The 19,196-nt window shown below is 36.5% G+C and overlaps 1 protein-coding gene across 2 annotated transcripts in view; it reads right to left on the bottom strand.

The window, feature by feature from the left end:
- Nucleotides 1-19,196, bottom strand: part of LOC136035335 (tubulin alpha-1D chain-like) — a 46,439-nt gene that overhangs the window by 6,273 nt on the left and 20,970 nt on the right. For both annotated transcript variants that reach the window (XM_065717069.1, XM_065717068.1), the window contains exons 5-6: nucleotides 10,298-10,576; nucleotides 952-1,200 (exon numbers count right to left, since the gene is read on the bottom strand). In XM_065717069.1, coding sequence (XP_065573141.1) covers nucleotides 952-1,200; nucleotides 10,298-10,576 — 528 coding nt within the window. The remainder of the gene's footprint in view (nucleotides 1-951; nucleotides 1,201-10,297; nucleotides 10,577-19,196) is intronic.

Raw genomic sequence — 19,196 nt, 5'->3', positions numbered from 1 at the left:
ACATTGTAGCCGGCCGATGAGGCATTTTTTATCAAAAAAACAGTTTCTTTTCAATGAGTGGACAACAACTGCTACACACAAAAGGAGTTTATCAGAAAAATAAGTTATTTTAGAATATATTGGGCAAAGATTTCTTAATTTAAGGTATTCAGGGCATTACAAAAAATGATGGACAAGATAATCTCCATATGTATTACTTCTCTAAAATTCGGAATTTTGTTTTTACTAATTTCTCCTGGCCAACATATCTGCAATATATTTTGTCGAGATTATGGCCTTATAACGCAAATATCAAATGTGATAACTCAAAAAATTTTAAACCGTAAGCATTTGATGCAACTAAAAACTTCATTTATGTTAAAATGATTTAGGTTAGGTTAGAACAATTTATTTAGGTTAGGGCCAAATTACATATTGAAGTCTACATAGTAAATCTCTATACTCTAAAATGTTGGTACGAACAGGGATTCTTGAATATTTCTAAAATCATTAGAGCTATTTGCCACTGGTGGACTTTTCATAGAAGTCTTATGAGAAAATTTCAAATGAAACAAAGCTGGAACCGTGGAGAATTACAGTGTAGTTAGAAAATAAATTTTCGAGAAAATAAACTACAAACATAAGTAAGAGCATCAATGTACACTAATAAACAAAAGTAACGGCACAAAATTAGTAGGCTATTTGATATTTTATGTTTTAATTTTTTAGATTTCTGACATTATAAGAAGTTCCTCTCCTTTTGAAATCCAAAGTGGATTTCTAAGGTTCATTTTCCCTGAATTTTAGGTAGTATTCTGAGTAATTTTGTCAAAAAAAAATCACAACTTCTAGCCAAAATTTCCCTCATCCAATGTTGGAACATGTTTTTCGTTCTAACTCAGAAGCAATGCAAAGTTGAAAGTTCAAGAGGGCCGAAATGATGCTAATGTCAGTAGCGAAGAATCTACTTGCCTTGAATCCAGTTGGGCACCAATCTACAAACTGAATAGATCTCTTTGTTTTGATTGCTGCAATTGCTGCGTTTACGTCCTTAGGAACTACATCCCCTCTATAAAGTAGGCAGCATGCCATATATTTTCCATGTCTTGGATCGCATTTAACCATTTGATTCGCAGGCTCAAAGCAGGCGTTTGTAATCTCAGCGACAGTAAGCTGTTCGTGATAAGCTTTTTCTGATGAAATTACTGGGGCATAAGTAGCCTGGAAAAAGAAAGGTTTTTTTTAATGTCTTAAAGGTAATGTCTGTAAACATATTGGGACTGAATTTTCTCCCAATCTAAGCATTTTTGAAATCTTATTTACAACCCTGGATAAAAATGAAATGATAGAAATGAATAAATGATATAAGAGATCAAGCAACTGTGGCCGATTTTATATAATTGTTGCCCTAATGTAAATTTTTATGTAGGCTTTCAATTTTTTCAATGGATTTTCCCCGAAATATCAAGCACTGAACCTCCTCTCGCGGCATCTATGAGAGGAGTGGGTATTCTCAAGCTCCTCCTCCTTTGATTCAAAGGTGTGAAACGTCGTTATATTCATGGATAATTTTTTTTGAAGACATGTAATTTTGAAACCTTTCCCCCAATTCATTGCAACAATTTTTGCAAGTCTTTCTCTGGACACATTCTTATGGTTGAGTATGCCTCCTTTCGGAAATAAACATCAAGAGAAATGCTTCTAAAACGACTGACCTTGGTTTGAAGAAAAATAATTTTTCATTTTGGTCTACTTGGTTCAATTCCATTTTTTAAAAAGGAGAGAAGTGTGATAAGATGAAAGGGTATTTATTTATTTAGTATTTAATATTAATTATTTTGTTTTTTTTACCCTCTCCCCTTAAGGATTTTTTTTCTTCAATATCATTTGAAGAAATGATTTTGGAGATTCATGGTGGTTAGAATTGCGGCCACAGTCAGGAATCTTTTGTCTTAAGAGTGGTCATTAATGGTAAATTCTTTGTTTAATTTATATGTTTAGGATGAAAATAAAAAATGTCTATGTCTATGTCTACATTATTAAAATTGACTTAATGCATTAAAACATCCTGCACTTAATTTGCTAATATCGTAATCAAAACGATTTTTTTCTAACATGCACACAATATAAATTTATGACCAATTCGTGCCTTGTTAGACAGGATTTTGAAAAACTAGAGCACCGTGAAATTGCATGTCAATTCAGTCAAAGCCGCTTTTCTTTCTTTCTTTTTAAACTCGACTTCACTGTTATAGGTATAATGGCTGTAGTTGACGATTTATTTTTCTAAATTTACCAGCCGACCACAAAAATACAAAATTCAGGGATTATATTAGACAAATCTAATTGTCAAATAAATTCAAGTGCAACCACAAACAACACAAGTTCCATGGGAATTCAGACATTAAGCGGCTTCAAAATTTGGACAAAACAGTAAATACCAAAATTAGTTTAGGTGCGAAATTCAAAATAGGCTAATTGAAACTTTTTTCAATCGACTTAAGTAAAGATTGTTATGATGCTTATCACTGTGAAAATTCGAATTTTCTTAAAAAAATGCTATAAGTTTTCTTACCGTTGGGTATTATTATATGGGGTATGTCTTGAATTAGCTTAAGAAGAGAGTGATGGTTTCTATGGGATGCCAAGTGGAATACGTGCCTCGTTCAACATGCCTTATGAGCTGCTTGAACGTACCCCCACATTCCAGAACGTAAACACATTATTTTCTTCCCCTTTTTCATTGAATTACATGTTACTTGATTATTGGTACTACTCTGTCGTTTGCGTGGTAACATATAGAAAATATCTTGGTATTTAATATTCTATGAATCAAGTGAAAAGAAAACGTTCACCATTAACTGTCATATAAGCTAGATACTCAGGGCTGAAATTACTAAAAACTTTCTATTTCTTATAATATATTTTGATTCTCGACCTATTTGCTTTGCTTGCGCATTTGTAGTTTAAAGCCCAGTAAGCTTCTCACCAGACAGTAACTGAGGTGTTGTTTATTGTTATTTAGTGAACGATATACATTGAGCTGGACTTAGCGACGAAATTAGAAAGTCTTGAACTAATGGGAACGTTTCGTAGGCTTCATTTCCGAGTCGGCTTTAAGCAAATGGAAAACTGAACGTAAACTATTGGCAAGCCTCGCTCTGGATGCATGTCGTATGTTTTTGATTAGTCTTGGGAAAAAACATAAAAAATATCCAGCCCCTGCTATCCGTGAATTTGTGAAATTGTGTTCAAATGTCTTAACTAAAAGATCCTGATCATGTTTAGAGTCATTGTATTCAGACTTTGCACGACAATTTACAAAAATGTCTAAGGATATCAGTACTTCTTTCACGTAGAGCTTGAATATATCCTGAACTCTAAAAAAACTTCCCTCTCAAAGATGCAAAGCCAGAATATTAGATTTTACCTCTCATCGAATTATATGGAATTAAACCTTATACTGACACATGAACAGATACCAGGGATTTATGTCCACTCCCCTAATGAAGATGGATCATTTAAACCCCAAAAGGGCACACCTTATAAATTAGATTTCCCTTTTTTTTAGATTTCTGTTGGAATCGGACAAACTGTTCTTGTAGATGTCCTGATTACAAGAATAAGCCCCCTTTCTTCACCTATTGCTGACAGAAGTAGGATTGTTTCAAGAACCCGAAAACACGCAAGTAAGACACTAGCTCCTTCTTTTGATAAAGTTTTATTTGTATCTGGCAATCTGTTCTTATACTATGTCATAATGAGAAGAATGTAGGGACTGCCCCTCCTTGCAAAGATTAGATATGGTAGGGGCTCCCAAAAGGCTAAACTTGGAAAATCAGCCCACTCTTACATTCCGAGGCTTAGCTTAGATCTGGCAACCCATTCTGGTAGATAGTCCGATGACAAGAATTTATGATAGCCTCTGTATTACAGCGGGGATTTCGTTCAGGTACCAAAAGGAACAACTAGGACGGTAATTCTTAATTTGCATCAAGTTTTGTTGTATTCTGGCACCCGCTTCAAGTGAAATTGCTGATGATAGGGCTAGACAACTAGGAACCTACCAAAACTAAGCAAAGGTCCACGAGTAATATCTTCAAGATTTCTACGTTCTGGATAAGTTAGCTCATCGTCATTGTGTTGCGAGAGCAACACTTTGGTTCTGTCGGTTTTTTTTGTTCCTAGCACCCCGATTTTAGCTTATTCCTAGAAAGCGGTAAGGGTCTAACCTTTGCGGTTTTTACGGAAAGGCTGGACTGATGAATATGACTTCGCATTTTAGAAAGCTTCGTAGAATTCTTGCCTGAGGCCAAAAAGCATAGTTTTTGCTTGCCCTTGAGCCAGAGCCTATAGTGTGAAGTGAAGTGGAGTTTTATAGCCTATGTCAGAGAGAACTATCTGAAGTTATGCAGTAAAGCTTTCGTTTCATCTAACCATGTTTCTGCTTTCGAGTGGAAAGCCCCGTTCTAGTAGGCAAGCAGGCAGGCACCAGTTTCAAATTGAACATGGAACAAAATCAAGTGTTAAATACGTGCGGTAGTTACCGGCCCCACGACCAATATATCTTCTTTGGGTGGTAAATAGAAAAGTTTACAAAATAAATCGCATTTTCCCACGGGTCCAAAGGTGCTGCCATCTATTGTTTTTGCCCATTTCAGTTCGTGATTTCGGCTGAGTTTATCATTCAGTTTTTCGCACTTGAGATTGCGGTAGAGGAATGGTATCAGATGTGCCTCTTAAACTTTAAAAGTTATCTCATTGCTAAAGAAGTTAGAGTTTATCCTTTGCTCCTTTCTAAGTGATGACGTTAGAAACTTGGCCTATGGCAAAAAAGTCAACTTTTGAACTAGGATGGATAGCTCTTGATGAGCTGATCCAAGTATATGTCACCCATTTTTTTTGTAAAAAAAATCCTTCATGAGATAAACCAGTTTGAAAGTTTAAAGGGGTTGACAACTTCAGTAGTTAGGTACACACAGAAACTAAGAATAAGCCGATACCAATTGTGAGACATATAGGGGAATTTTAAACAACAGTCGGCTGTTAGCTCATAATCATATTCGGCAATGAGGGGTTCGCAACTTTTGTTAGTTGGCGTACCTACTATTTGTTACCGGTTTATTTCATGGTAAGACCAATTTGGTTCCAGCGGTAAGATATGTAGGAGACTTATAAGTAATAATCGGCTGTTAGGCTACAATCATCTTCTGCGATGAGGCTTATTAAGAAAAAAAAACTAACTATTTACGCGACCAATATAGATGGAAACAATTCAGTTGAGTCGCAACTATGTATTCTTCACTCTACAAACTCATGGATAATTTTATGATGCAGGTGTCAATAGTATTTATTTTAAGATCCTTGCAGATTAACAACTTCAGCGTTTAATCGAAGCGAGGAAACATAACCAAAACTTTACTCGGCAAAGCTGGTAGTTGATTCTTTTTCTTATAATATCATACCAAAATCATCAAAGAAGCTGCTAGTGTTAGATATCCTATGGAAAACAATATATAATGGTATTATGTGCTTCAATAAAATCTGTTTTTTATTATCTATGTTATTCCCCAAATTCCTAAGCCAATTTAATCAAATACAGAACAGCGGCGATTTTAACAGTTTCCCCTCCTTAAACAGCGCTTTCCAGTTGATGAAACATATGATTTATTAACTTGTAAGGGGATATACCCGTATAAATACTGCAACTCCACCTCGAGGCCACGCGAGGAAGAATTGCCACACATCCAAGAGTTTTATGATTCACTTTATGGGCTTCAATGCACAATGATCAACTATAAGTCTGCTAATAAAGTGTAAACATGGGGAGGGTTATCGTAAAATGTGCTTTGCAAGTGATGTATTGACTTTATTAGATATTGTGGGTAAAAACACATATAAAATCTTTCAGAAATTTGGGTTGGATTTGGGCTATTATTTTTGAACTCCATCATCTGTTGATGGATTTAATGTAAAAATCAGTAACGAAGAAACAGGTCTGATCACCGACATAGATAAGGATTTATTTGTAGAGAGATAAATTAGGAGAGGGTATGTTTTTCACGGGGCATTGTAACTTCGAAACTGATCCGACTGGACACTGCACCGGTGAGAAGTCGGATGCAGTTTTTCTGGATATGAATTTCTTTTATCTTTTGGCAATATCTCACTACTCTTCGCTGTGTGGTAATTACATATAGCTTGACAATTCTTGTTCTCTACAAGGTGGAATGTGTTAAAATAATTCTTTCAGTGGAGGGAGACTGAAATTTAGCACTCAGTCAAAGAAATGAGGTATCTTCATTAAGATATCTTAGAAATAACTCTTAAAATGGTTTACATTTGCCTCTAATAACAAATCACCTTCTTCTGAGATCGCTTGCTCTGGCGGGTTAGCCACATATTGTCACGGTGACGTTAATACACACTGTCTTGGCTCAAAGAAACGTGGCATTTTTGTTAAAAACCTCTCAGGAATAGCTGACTGTAAAACTATGTCTTTTTGTTCACTTGCTTGTTTTATTTTTCAAAATATGATTTTGATATTATCAAAATTTAAACTAATGGAATTTAGTAGGCAGGTGCATCATTAGAGCAATGGAAATGAGGCATTTTCGCTAAGACCTTTCGCTCTTAATATGACTTAAATCATTACACCCTAATAACGACCCATCTTTTGGAATCGGTTGCTAGGAACCTGTCTTTTTTTAATTCATCGCTATTTCTGCTTATCTTTTATTTTTTATAAGCTTTTTTCACTTTCAGTTTTTTCGTTTGTTGTACTTTAACTGCCTTTTCTGTGATTTCTTGATTTTATAAAGTTTTTCTATTAGTTAAAGTTGCATTTGCAATAAAAAGCCTTCATTCCTTAGATTTCTTCTTTCAGGATAAAACTACGATACGTAATCATTTACGTAAAGAAATTCCAACGCTGTGTAATTTTACACAAATTTTACACAAAGCTGTGTAAAATATGCTATGTAACTAACCTGTCTAGGTCACCGGAGAACATTCATAGAATGTTTTAAGCAGGCACATGTAATATAGCAAAAATCAATAGCTTTGCTGGATAGTTACACGGGTCGGAGATAATGGTTAGGAAACACGCGAACCATACATTTTTCGAAACGTATCGACTGAAAAGTATTTCCTTAATAATAATAATAAAACTGCTTGTTGATCCAGATGCCCAAAGTAGAGTTCCATTGAGGGAAACCTCTTTCAAGTCCTAATGCGGACAAACATCATTAGAATGCAAAGACTTCCTGAGAAAAGCGTCTTGAAAGAAATAAAAATCTCTTAGAGTTTTATGTGACACTCACGTTTTGTTTCAACATTACGTAGCACTCCACGTGTGCACCCTAGACTGTTACAAGGGGGATCCCCCAATGGTCCCCTGAAGTCTAGCGTGTCATGCGAGATCGCGTCATCCTTAACATAAGTAAACTTTTCCTATTACAGAAAAACCTAAGAAATCTTGAAACGTTTTGAAAAACGTTTTGTTGCTAAAACTGGTTGCTAGGGGCCCCCCGATGGAATCCGTTGCTAGGACCCCCGGTGGCTAGGTTAGGGCTCCTGATAAAATTTGGGAGCTAGGGCCCTGATAGAATTGTGTGCTAAGGTCCCCATTGGAATCAGTTGCTAGGGCCCCCGATGATATTGACTGCTAGAGCTCCTAGGGCCCTCCGTTTCAAATATTTGCTAGGGCCCCCAGTGGTTAGACTAGGGGCCCAGTGTAATTAGATGCCAAGGCTTCGATTGAATTAAATGCTAGGGACCCGTTGGAATTTGTTTTTAGAGCCCCTCGAGCCCTCAGTCTAAATGGTCGCCACGGCCCCCAGTGGTTAGGTGGGCCCCGATAAAATTGTATGCTAGGGCCTCTCTTGGAATAGTTTCCTAGGGACCCTGATTGAATTGACCGCTAGTGCCCCGGTTGAGATGGTTGCTAGATGCCAAGGTGGTTAGGTTAGTGGTTCCTGGTAAAATTGGATGGTAGGATCCTGATTGAATTGGATGCAAGGACCTCCGGTGATTAGGTTAGTGTTGGGATCCCCGGATGAAATTGGATGTTAGGGCCTCCGTTGGAATCAGTTGCTAGGGCCCCTGATGGGATAGCCTGCTAGGGCGCCCTATGGCCTCCGGTTGAAATGGTTATCAGGGCCCCCTGCGATTAGTTTAGGGGCTTCCAATGCAATTGGATGCTTGACCTTCGGTTGAATTGGATGCTAGGGTCCCCGTTGGAATTTGTTACTAGGACCCCCGATGAAATCGACTCCTAGGGCCTCTGGTTTAAATGGTTGCTAGCCCCCCCTCAAGTGGTTGGATTAGGTGGGCCTCGATGAAATTGGATGCTAGGTCCTCCGTTAGAATTGGCTGCTAGTTTCTCTCATGGAACTGAGTGCTACGGTCCTGGTTGAGATGATTGCTAGAGGCTCATATGGTTAGACTAGGGGGCCCCTGATAAAACTGGATGCTAGGAACCTGATGGAGTTGAGGGTCCCTGGTCGCTAAGCTAGGTAGCCCAGGTGGAATTGGATGCTAGGACCTCCGTTGGGATTGGTTGCTAGTGCCCCTGATGGAGTTGCCTGCTAGGACGCCCTAAGTTCCCTGGTTGAAATGGTTTCTCGGGCCCCCAGTGGTTAGGTTAGGGGCCCCCAATAAAATTGGATATTAGGGCCCCGTTGCAATTGGTTGTTAGGTCCTCGATGGAATTGACATACTAGGGCCCCTAAGGCCCCCGATTGAAATGGTTGCAAGGGTCTCCAGTAGTTCGGTGGGTCTTGGTGAAACTGGATACCACGACCTCCGTTGGAATTGGTTGCTAGGGCCTTCGTCGGAATTGGTTGTTAGACCCCTCGATGGAATTGACTGCTAGGACCCCTAGGGCCCTGATTGAAATGGCTGCTAGGGGTCCAGGTGGTTCGGTTAGGGGCCCCCGGTGAAATTGGATGCTAGACTCTTATGGAATTGGACGCTAGACCTCCACAGTGAAATTGGATGCTACGGCCCCTGGTAGTTAGGTTAGGGAGCCAGGTGAAATTGGATTGTAGGCCCTACAATAGAATTAGATGCTAATACACCCTTTTGGAACTGGTTGTTAGGACCTGGTGTCTTGAAGGTTCCCTACTAGCAGGGCCCTGAAGGTTTTTTTTAAAGAATCAAAGAAACTATTATGTAACAATCTTTAAAATCCTGGGGTAAAGAAGCCACTGAAGGTTTTTTAAAGAATCGAAGAAACTATTAGGTAACGTTTGAATCTTGACTAGCGGATTCTGAATGTTTTTTTTTACTGGCCCTCTTAGTTTATTAAACACCCTCTATTACATAACAAGCACCTGAATCTCTTAGAAAACATTCCCTATGACGTAACAGAACCTGCGTCTATTAGAAAACAATCCCCATGACACAATTAACACCTGCGTCTTGAAGAAGTTCTAAACGCAAATGTCGAGATTGAAATTTGAAGGGATAGGGCTCCTCTCAAAACCATGGATGCGTCACTACGGCTTGGGGCCTTTACAGTAGGGTTCTCCGATATTCTGAATCTCATACTGGATTTTCATTAAGATCACTTGATTTCTTAGAGGTTTTTCCCCTTTTTCAAAAATTAGGCAAATTTTCTCAGGCTCCTAATTTTTGATGGATAACATTAAACTCCATGAATTTTATATATTTTGAATAAACATCAAAATTTGATTTATTTGATCCATCTACTATTATTAAGACTCTATTTCTTGCGGTTTCGGTTACTATTGAGCCAAATTGCTCCTTACTTACAGTTTGTTACCACGAACTGTTTGACTTCTTCAAATAAAAACTGTACCAGTGCCAAAGTGGACCCTCAGAAGAAAAGTTACAATCTCCTTCTTCCTCTATACAACAGAGCTTATGGTGGGTTGTTGAAAAATATATTATTAAGCCAAAAATGTATTACTTAACATATATATATATATATATATATATATATATATATATATATATATATATATATATATATATATATATATATATATATATATATATATATATATATATATATATATATATATATATATATATATATATTAGCATCTAAAAATGTTATATAACTTTATCAGATATGGTGACAGCCATTTAACAGATGAGCAGATCCAGCTAGCCATCTCCTGGACATTTGTTAATTAAGCGCTCACTTGACATATATCGGCCCTTCCGACGTTTCCGATGAGGGATTTCAGTCAAAATTCACTGTCCTCGGTGCCTGCGTGCTGCTTAAGCCTCATGTCTTCTTCGTGCCCTGCTGGCTGCTGGCCTATAATAACAAATAAAAGCAACTTACCAAAGGAAAGTGAATACGTGGGTAAGGCACCAAGTTAGTTTGGAACTCAGTCAAATCAACGTTTAGAGCTCCATCAAATCTTAGTGAAGCTGTAATTGAAGATACAATTTGTCCAATCAATCTGTTGAGATTGGTATATGTTGGTCTTTCGATGTCTAAATTTCGCCTGCAAATGTCATAAATAGCTTCATTGTCAACCATAAATGCACAGTCGGAGTGTTCAAGCGTTGTATGAGTCGTCAAGATTGAGTTGTATGGTTCCACTACTGCAGTAGACACCTAGGGTTTAAAATGATTTTATAACAACTAAAATAATTCTGCACAAATATCATCCCCCTCCTCCCCATAATAATCTGAGAGAATGTTCTAGTAAAAAATAAAATACTTTGTGCAATACATGATTAGAGCAGGGCATATATATATATATATATATATATATATATATATATATATATATATATATATATATATATATATATATATATATATATATATATATTTATGCTGCCTGTTATAGCCCTCAGGGCAAGCGTTGTAAGTTAGGCCATGAGGCACTTGGAGTTTTTATAGAAAGAGTGGTCGTAAAGGCTTCGGCGGGGGCTTATTGGATTGTTAATTAGAAGTTCTAGTCCCCTATTTAAGAGTCAGAGCGATCGGTGGTAAGCTATCCCTCCACACCCCATCATTCCCCTCAACACATTCACTGAAAATTTTGAGATGACCGTTTTGTTCAGCGCAGTTGAAAGGTCCAGTAATTGCGTGTTTGGCGGTAACAACCCCCATAGCCCTCAGGGCAAGGGCTGTAAGTTAGCCCTGGGGCAAATAGGGTTAGTGTGGAAAAAGTGGTGGTATAAAATTTGGAGGGGGCTCATTAGATTTCAAATCAGAAATTCTAGTACTCTATTTAAGAGTCAAAATAATCAGAGCAACTAGCTTTCCCCTCTGGTGTCATATTTTTCCTAAATCCATCTCCAAAAATTTAAGATAGCCATTTTGTTCCGTGTAGTTGAAAGGTCCAGTAATTATGTCTTTAAAGGTTCCACCCCTCCCTCCCCCTTACAGCACATAGGGCAAGGGTTGTAATTTATTACCCAAGGGCATGTATCTTTTTTCAACGAAAAGGGCGGGGGTATAAACTTTGAAGGGGACTCATTGGAATGACTCATTGGAAAACACAATGTTTAATAGCCCAAAGCGATTGAGGGGCATTCAGCATCCCCCCACACCAATTATTTTACCAAATACGTCCAATCAAAACTTCGAGAAAACGATTTTGTTTGGCGTATCTGAAAGGTCCAGTAATTACGTCTTTGAAGATTAAACTTCCCCACAGCTCTCAGGGCAAGGGTTGTAAGTTACGCCCTGACGGCATATAGTTTGTGCATGGAAAAGTTGGTCGTATTAACTTTGGAGGGGCTCAAGGGATTAGAAATTGAAAGTTTTACAGCCCTTTTTAATAGTTGAAAGTGATTCGAGGGCATAACCCCCCCCCCCTGCACATCAGTCATTTCCCTAAACACATCCAATCAAACTTCGGAGACGGCCATTTTTTTAGGACATTTGAAAGCCCCAGTAATTATTTCTCTGGGGATGACGACCCCCCATGGCTTTCGAGGTAAGAGCTATAAGCTATACTATGCACATTGTCAGTGTTTAAGATTTTTCTGGATAAGGGGGTCAAATAGACTTTGGAGAACGCTCATTCAATGTAAAATCGGAAGTTCTAGCTCCATTTTTAAAAGCCGAGAGTGATCAGATGGCAACCAGCCCCATTCCAAGGCCATTTTTTCCAAAAGGTAAGATAAGATAAAATTAATTATAAAAAGCCTGCGGGACATAACACAGAATACAGTGTACAAACAAAGCTCAGGAACAAAATACAACCTTAGATAATATAAATAAAAAAAGAAGAAAAAAGCAAGAACAAAAAGACAAAACAGTAATTATGCCTTGTAATTATGTCTTTGAAGATTACACGACCCCCACACACCCCACAGGGCAAGGATTGTAAATTATTACCAAGGGGTGTATAAGGTTTTTTTTATGGAAAGAGTGGGTGTATAAGCTTTGGAACAGAGTCATTGGAATAGAAATCAGAAGTTCTACAACCTTTTTTAATAGTCAAAAGTGGTTGAAGGACAATCAGCCCCCCACCCCCCTTCAATGCTAATCGTTATACAAAATACATAAAATCAAAATTTTGAGAAAGAAATTTCGTTTGGAGTAGTTGAAAGGTCCAGTAATTATGTCTTTGAAGATTACAACTCCCCCACACAGCTCTCAAAGCAAAGATTGTAAGCTATGCCCTGGGGGCATATAGTTAGTGTATGGAAAGGGTTATTCTTCTTCTTCGAAGGGGCTCAATAGATTAGAAATCAGAAGTTATAGTTCCCTTTTTAATAGTTGAAAGTGATTGGAGGGCAACCAGCACCCCCTCCACGCCCATCACATCCCTAAACACATCCAATTAAAATTACGAGATTGCCATTATGTTTAGGATATTTGAAAGGTCTAGTAATTATGTCTTTGGGGATGACAACCTTCTCCCCAACTGCCGTCGGGGCAAGGTCTATAAGTTATACTTTTTGCGCATTGTTAATATTTAAGATTTTTCCTGAAAAGGGGGTTAAATATATTTCGGAGAAGGCTCATTCAATATAAAATTGAAAGTTCTAGCTCCATTTTTAAAAGTTAAGACTGATCAGGTGGCAACTAGCCACCCTCCCACGCCCTTTTTTTCAAAGATAAGATAAGATTTAACGCAAAAAACCTGTGGGCCATAGCAACACAGAATACAGTCTACAAACAAAGCTCCGGAACAAAATACAACTTTAGTCAGTATAGATCAAAAAAAGAAAAAAAGCAACAACTAAAAGACAAAAAAGTAATTATGTCCAGTAATTATGTCTTTGAAGGTTATACCACTCCCCCCCCCTCACCACACAGCCCACAGGTCAAAGGTTTTGAACTATTACCCAGGGGCATATAAGGTTTTCTTATGAAAAGGGTGGGTGTATAAACTTCAGAAGGGACTCATTGGAATAAAAATCAGAAGTTCTACTACCCTTTTTATTAGCCTAAAGGGATTAAAGGTCAATCAGTCTCCCCACGCCAATCATTTTTCTAAATACATCCAATCAAAACTTTGAGATAGCCATAATGTCGATCCCCCCCCCCAAAAAAAACACGCTAAAGAATTTTCAAATATATGTCTCAAGAATTTTCATTTAAGAAAATTAAAAAAAATTCAAAGTTATATATATATATATATATATATATATATACATATATATATATATATATATATATATATATATATATATATTTATATATATATATATATATATATATATATATATATATATATATATATATATATATATATATATATATATATATATATATACATATATATATATATTTCCCAATCAAAAATATATATATATATATATTTATATATATATATATATATATATATATATATATATATATATATATATATATATATATATATATATATATATATATATATATATATATATATATATATATATATATATATATATATATATTTCCCCAAACACATCCAATCAAAAGTTTGAGATAACCATTTTATTCAGCATAGTACTAAGGTCCGCGTAGCCGTGCTAGACTTTGACTTGACTTAGGTCTCCGGCTGGGTGGTGCTCGGCGTAGAGAATGACGTCTACCTCCTCCATCCACTTCGTTCCAGTGTGAGTGTTTTCCTTCACTTGGCTTGATGTTTGCCATCGACAGAAACTCGGACAGGCGGTTAGACCATCGCTTTTTCGATCGGCTGCAGTGTCGCTTCCAACTAGCTTTCGTAGGGTCAAAGTCAAAGAGCATCTTTGCGGGTAAGTGCAGGGGCATTCGAAGTAGGTATCCGAACCATTGTAAGGTATGCTCAGCTGCCTGGATAGAAAACTGGGACTGCTTGGTGAGCTAAAGCAGCTCCTCATTGCTTATGAAATCAAATCACCTTGGAACTTCGATCCTTCTTAGGCTCTTCGTCTGGAATACATCGATGGCCTTTAGTGTTGCGGTTGATGAATGCCATGTTTCCGCTCCGTAAAGCATTACAGAACCGGCAAGGGTGTTGAAAATCCCCAGTTTGCTTGCTTGCAGCTCGAGGAGAAGTGATCCATCTGAGAAAATTGTAGAGCACAGGTAGCTGAATCTTTGGACAACTTTAGTGCTAGTTGTTCTGTCTAGACTAAATGGAGAAATAACAGTAGGAGAAGACGGGTATATGGCCATAATTTTCGTTTTATCCCAGTTTATCTGCAGTTCCACACTTGCGGCCTCTTCTCGTAAAATTCGAAGCACTTCCAACAAATGTTCTGTGGAGTCTGCTAGGATGGCAAAGTCATCAGCAAAGTCAGTATCTGAGATGACGCGATCCCCAAACTTGAGCCCAAAACTGAGACGTGAAGTTGCCTTTGTCATTTTGTGGTATATGATGGCATTGAAGAGCTCTGGGGCCACTGCACATCCTTGACGCACTCCTGTTGTAATTTAGAAGAATGGGCTGCGCCGGCGATGCTGGGGCCTGATATATATATATATATATATATATATATATATATATATATATATATATATATATATATATATATATATATATATATATATATATATATATATATATACTAGTGCTGAAAAAGTTATACATGACATTTATAGATATTAAAGGAGCTTTCGAAAAGGTTTGTAGGTTTCTATTAACGGAAAATTTTTAAAAATAGATCTCCCGATCCAGTTTGTGTTAGTTTTTGTTCAAATGTATAGGTTACTATATATGTTACTAGAGCAGTTGTGAGGGCTGGTAGACAAGTTTTAAGGGTTGTTAGAGGATATGAAGGTGTTAAACAGAGTTGCATAGTGTCTCCTAAATTATTCGCCCTGTTTATAAATTCGGTAGTGGTGTTTATGGTAAAGAAGAAGGTGCCGATGGTGACTTTAGATATTGTATCCATTTGTATGATGTTGTTTGTAGATGATATTGTTTGGGTTGCCGATTCACAAAGGAACCTTCAGAAATTACTTGATATTTTGGGTGATTATTTAGATAGGAAAAATAATAGAACTTAATGTGGATAAAACCTTAGCGTCAGTATTCCGTAAATGTGGTAGAATTGAAGAGGATGTTAAACTTAATTTTAAGAGTAGAAGGGTTAGATTAGCGTAGAATCGGTCATATACAGGCGTTAAGTTTAAGGCAAGAGAAAATTTATTCAGTAGCCCATATAGATAGTAGGATCGAAAAAGGTAAGTTATGCTGTAAAATGTTATTAAGAAGTCAGCCTAGGGATATTAAAAAGATCCAAGTAGTTAAAGAGGTTTGCAGGGCTAAAAATTTAAGTCTGATGCACTATGGATGTGAGATTTGGACTAGAAATAATGCAATTAGGATATTATAAGGGGTGGATAGGGATAAGTAAGCATACAAATAGTTCAGTTGTTGAGGTGAATTAGGTTTTCTTTTTTTTAAAGAAGTCATAGGCTAAGTAACATGGTTAGGCTCTGGGAAAGTTTTTTAGTGATGCCTAGGGTACGGTTGATGAAAGTGGCTTATTTAGAAATGTTGAAGGGCAGCTCAGGTAGGGGGTGGTCGTACCAAATTAAGACTATGTTAGATTAGTGTTGACAGTTTTCAATTTTTAGTTTTCAAACGTTTCTTTAGAAAATAATATAGAAAAATCATGTGGGGGACCAAGTAAGTGGATTAGTTGAAAGGATTTTACAGGACCAAGAAATACAGGCAGGGGAAGCCCAGCGTTCACTTTCGAATTTACTGGGTCTTTATTGTCGGTCGAAGGAGATTTGGGGTGAAGTTTCTTTTAAGGTGGGTTTAAAAGTTATTAATTAAAACGAGGGCTGATAGTTTGCCACTGGGCAAAAGAAGAAAGTTTATCGGGAGGGAAAAGGCAAAGACTCATCCTTATTTTCGTCCTATGTGTGGAGGTTTAGATAAGAGCGTATATCACTTGATGTGTCAACGTGAGGAGCTGGTTGATTGGAGTCTTGAAGTGTTTCATAGGGGAAATTATGATTTTGAGTGGCTGGTGAGAGTATGAATGAGTGTTATATGAGTAGGCTATCCGAAGCTTGGCACGATTCCTTCGTCTCGTGATGAATCATAGAAATTGGTAGATTTTCGATAGAAGTTAAGTAGATTTCTGTAGGATTATGTTAGGATTTGTGCAATTTCTTTGTAATTGTTCTTTCTATATATATATATATATATATATATATATATATATATATATATATATATATATATATATATATATATATATATATATATATATATATATATATATATATATATATATATATATATATATATATTTATTTTTATTTATTTATTTTTTTCTAACCCGTCATACAATACAAAGTAAACAGACGGAGTATACAGACAAAACGACAAAAAAAGGAATATGAGAAAAAAAAAAGAAACATCACAACAATGGAATAATTTATAAAGAACATTCGATGAAGCACTGAACCGCTTTTGTATACATACAACTTTAAATATCACTGTACAGGAATACATACATACATACATGCATATTTAATTCCCATCAAAAAAAAAAAAAAAAAAAAAAAAAAAAAAAAAAAAAAAATCACTACAAAAGAATACACAACACACAAGCAAAATAAAGAACACATGAGTATCTAACTACAAAAAATAAAAAACCTATTGCCTCAAAATAATTGCCCAAGGATGAGTAACAATTTTAGAGTTATATCTGGCGATTTGGGCTAATATTGCTTCATTAGGGTTGATGATCCCATACCGACTTGTCACAATACGGTTACTTGTCCATGGTGGAAGCCGTAAGAGGTACTTTGCATATTTATAATATGTAGACCGCAATTTTTTCTTATCTTCCTTTTGGAAAATCCTCCAAAAGGGACTTAGATACAGATAATGAGGTAGTGCCATTGCATTATATAGATGGGCCAAAATCCGCCGATCAAACTGACGCTTATAAACTACAACACGGCTATACGCTAAAGAGATCCGCTTCTGCAGATGACTCTGCAAAAGATGACGTGTTTCAAGCATAGACCGACCAATAGGGATCTCCAAATAAACTATGTGTTCGGCAAGCCGAACAGTAGCACCACCCAGCCTAACATCAACAGCAGACCCTTGCTTAGCATTAAATAACAACACATCAGATTTATATATATATATATATATATATATATATATATATATATATATATATATATATATATATATATATATATATATATATATATATATATATATATATATATATATATATATGTGTGTGTGTGTGTGTGTGCGTGTGTGTGTATGATTGTGCATATAAAAATATAATAGAGAAGCTGCTCATTTGGCCCTCCCTCAAAAGTGATTTCCAGAATCAGCGATGTAATAATATCAATAATTTTCTATAGCTAAATTTGTCAGTGCGAAGCTACACTATGAACAGTATCGATCGATGTTGACAAGAGTTGAAAGTTTAAACGTTGAATAAACTCCAACTTTATTAGCTGCAGCAGTGCAGAAATTTGTCCTTATACACTGTAATGATTATTGGCTAGTTTGGATATGAATCTGCTATAATGAGTTCTACAAGTAGAATGGGCCATGTTTTCTGACTCAAAGCGTCAATTAACATCATCAAAGTCACTTGCATATTGCGTCTTTCTTAGAGCTTTTCAAAAACAATATGAAGTTTTTCGGGTAAAAGGGAATTAAAATTGTGTGGCAGGAAGTAGCGCTACTCACTGTGAAATGTTTATGCTTTTATTACCTTGTGGCATTAATAATATGTGAATCAAGCAAGTAATTCTTGTTAACAGTAATTTGAATTTCTTAGGTACTTTCATAATTTACCTTTCACGCTATCTTGATTTTTTCGTGGCTTCCTAATCTATGTAAATGACGGATGTATAGATCAAGTAATTATGTGCTTCCTTTCTTATATGGTGTATAGTCCACCCTAAAATGCTTTGAATTTTTACTTTATAGTAGAGGAAGTTAAGAAACGTTATCTTTACTCATTAAAAACGAAGAATAATAACTGTTTAAACACCTGTAATATCTTGATTATTCTTATCGAAACGAAAACAGCGCGTTTTAAATGCTACAAAAATTACTGACTTCATATGGAGGATGAAAAGTTTACTCAGAGATGGGCAACTTTGGGGTTAAAGTTTCCTTAGGTCTGAGGATTGGCTCGTGTTACAAAAAGTATCCCAAGTGATCCCAACTTCGCATGTTGCTATTTTCAAAAGAAACGTTTGGAAATTAAAAATTTGCTATTGCGCGATCGTGGTAACTTTACAGAACAATATTCAAAGCAGATTTGACCTTTGTTTACGGTCTTCACCCCCCCTCCCCCTCCTTCGGCCTACTGATGTGAATTTATTTTCCTCCATGCAGAGGACAAACAAAATATCAACCAACTTTGGCAGAGATCACGTCCAAAATCTAACCACAAATAAGGCAAATTATGTACTAGGGCAATACCTGCGTACTTGCCATTCAATCAAACAGTTCATTGTAGCGAACTGTAAGTAAGGAACGACTCGGTCCAATAGTAACCGAGACTCTTAAAACAGGATTTTCATATTAATAGATACATCAAAGGAATTGTGTTATTAACCTGATTGCAAAGATATAAGATTCATTAAGTTTAGTGTTACCCATCAAAAGCTACGGGCCTGAGAGAATTTGTCCGATGTTGACCAAAGAGGTAACGCGCCTTAAAAGACAAAAAATCTTAATCAAAATCACACCATAGAAAATTAACGTATCAGGTAACCCTATCTTAGGGGTTTCAAGCTCCCATCTGCAAAAATGTGGAATTTTTAATTTTTTGCCAGAAGGAAGATT

The sequence above is a fragment of the Artemia franciscana genome, chromosome 14 (genome assembly GCF_032884065.1).
Source record: "Artemia franciscana chromosome 14, ASM3288406v1, whole genome shotgun sequence".
Lineage (NCBI taxonomy): Eukaryota > Metazoa > Arthropoda > Branchiopoda > Anostraca > Artemiidae > Artemia > Artemia franciscana.
This window is presented reverse-complemented; position numbering and strand designations above follow the sequence as displayed.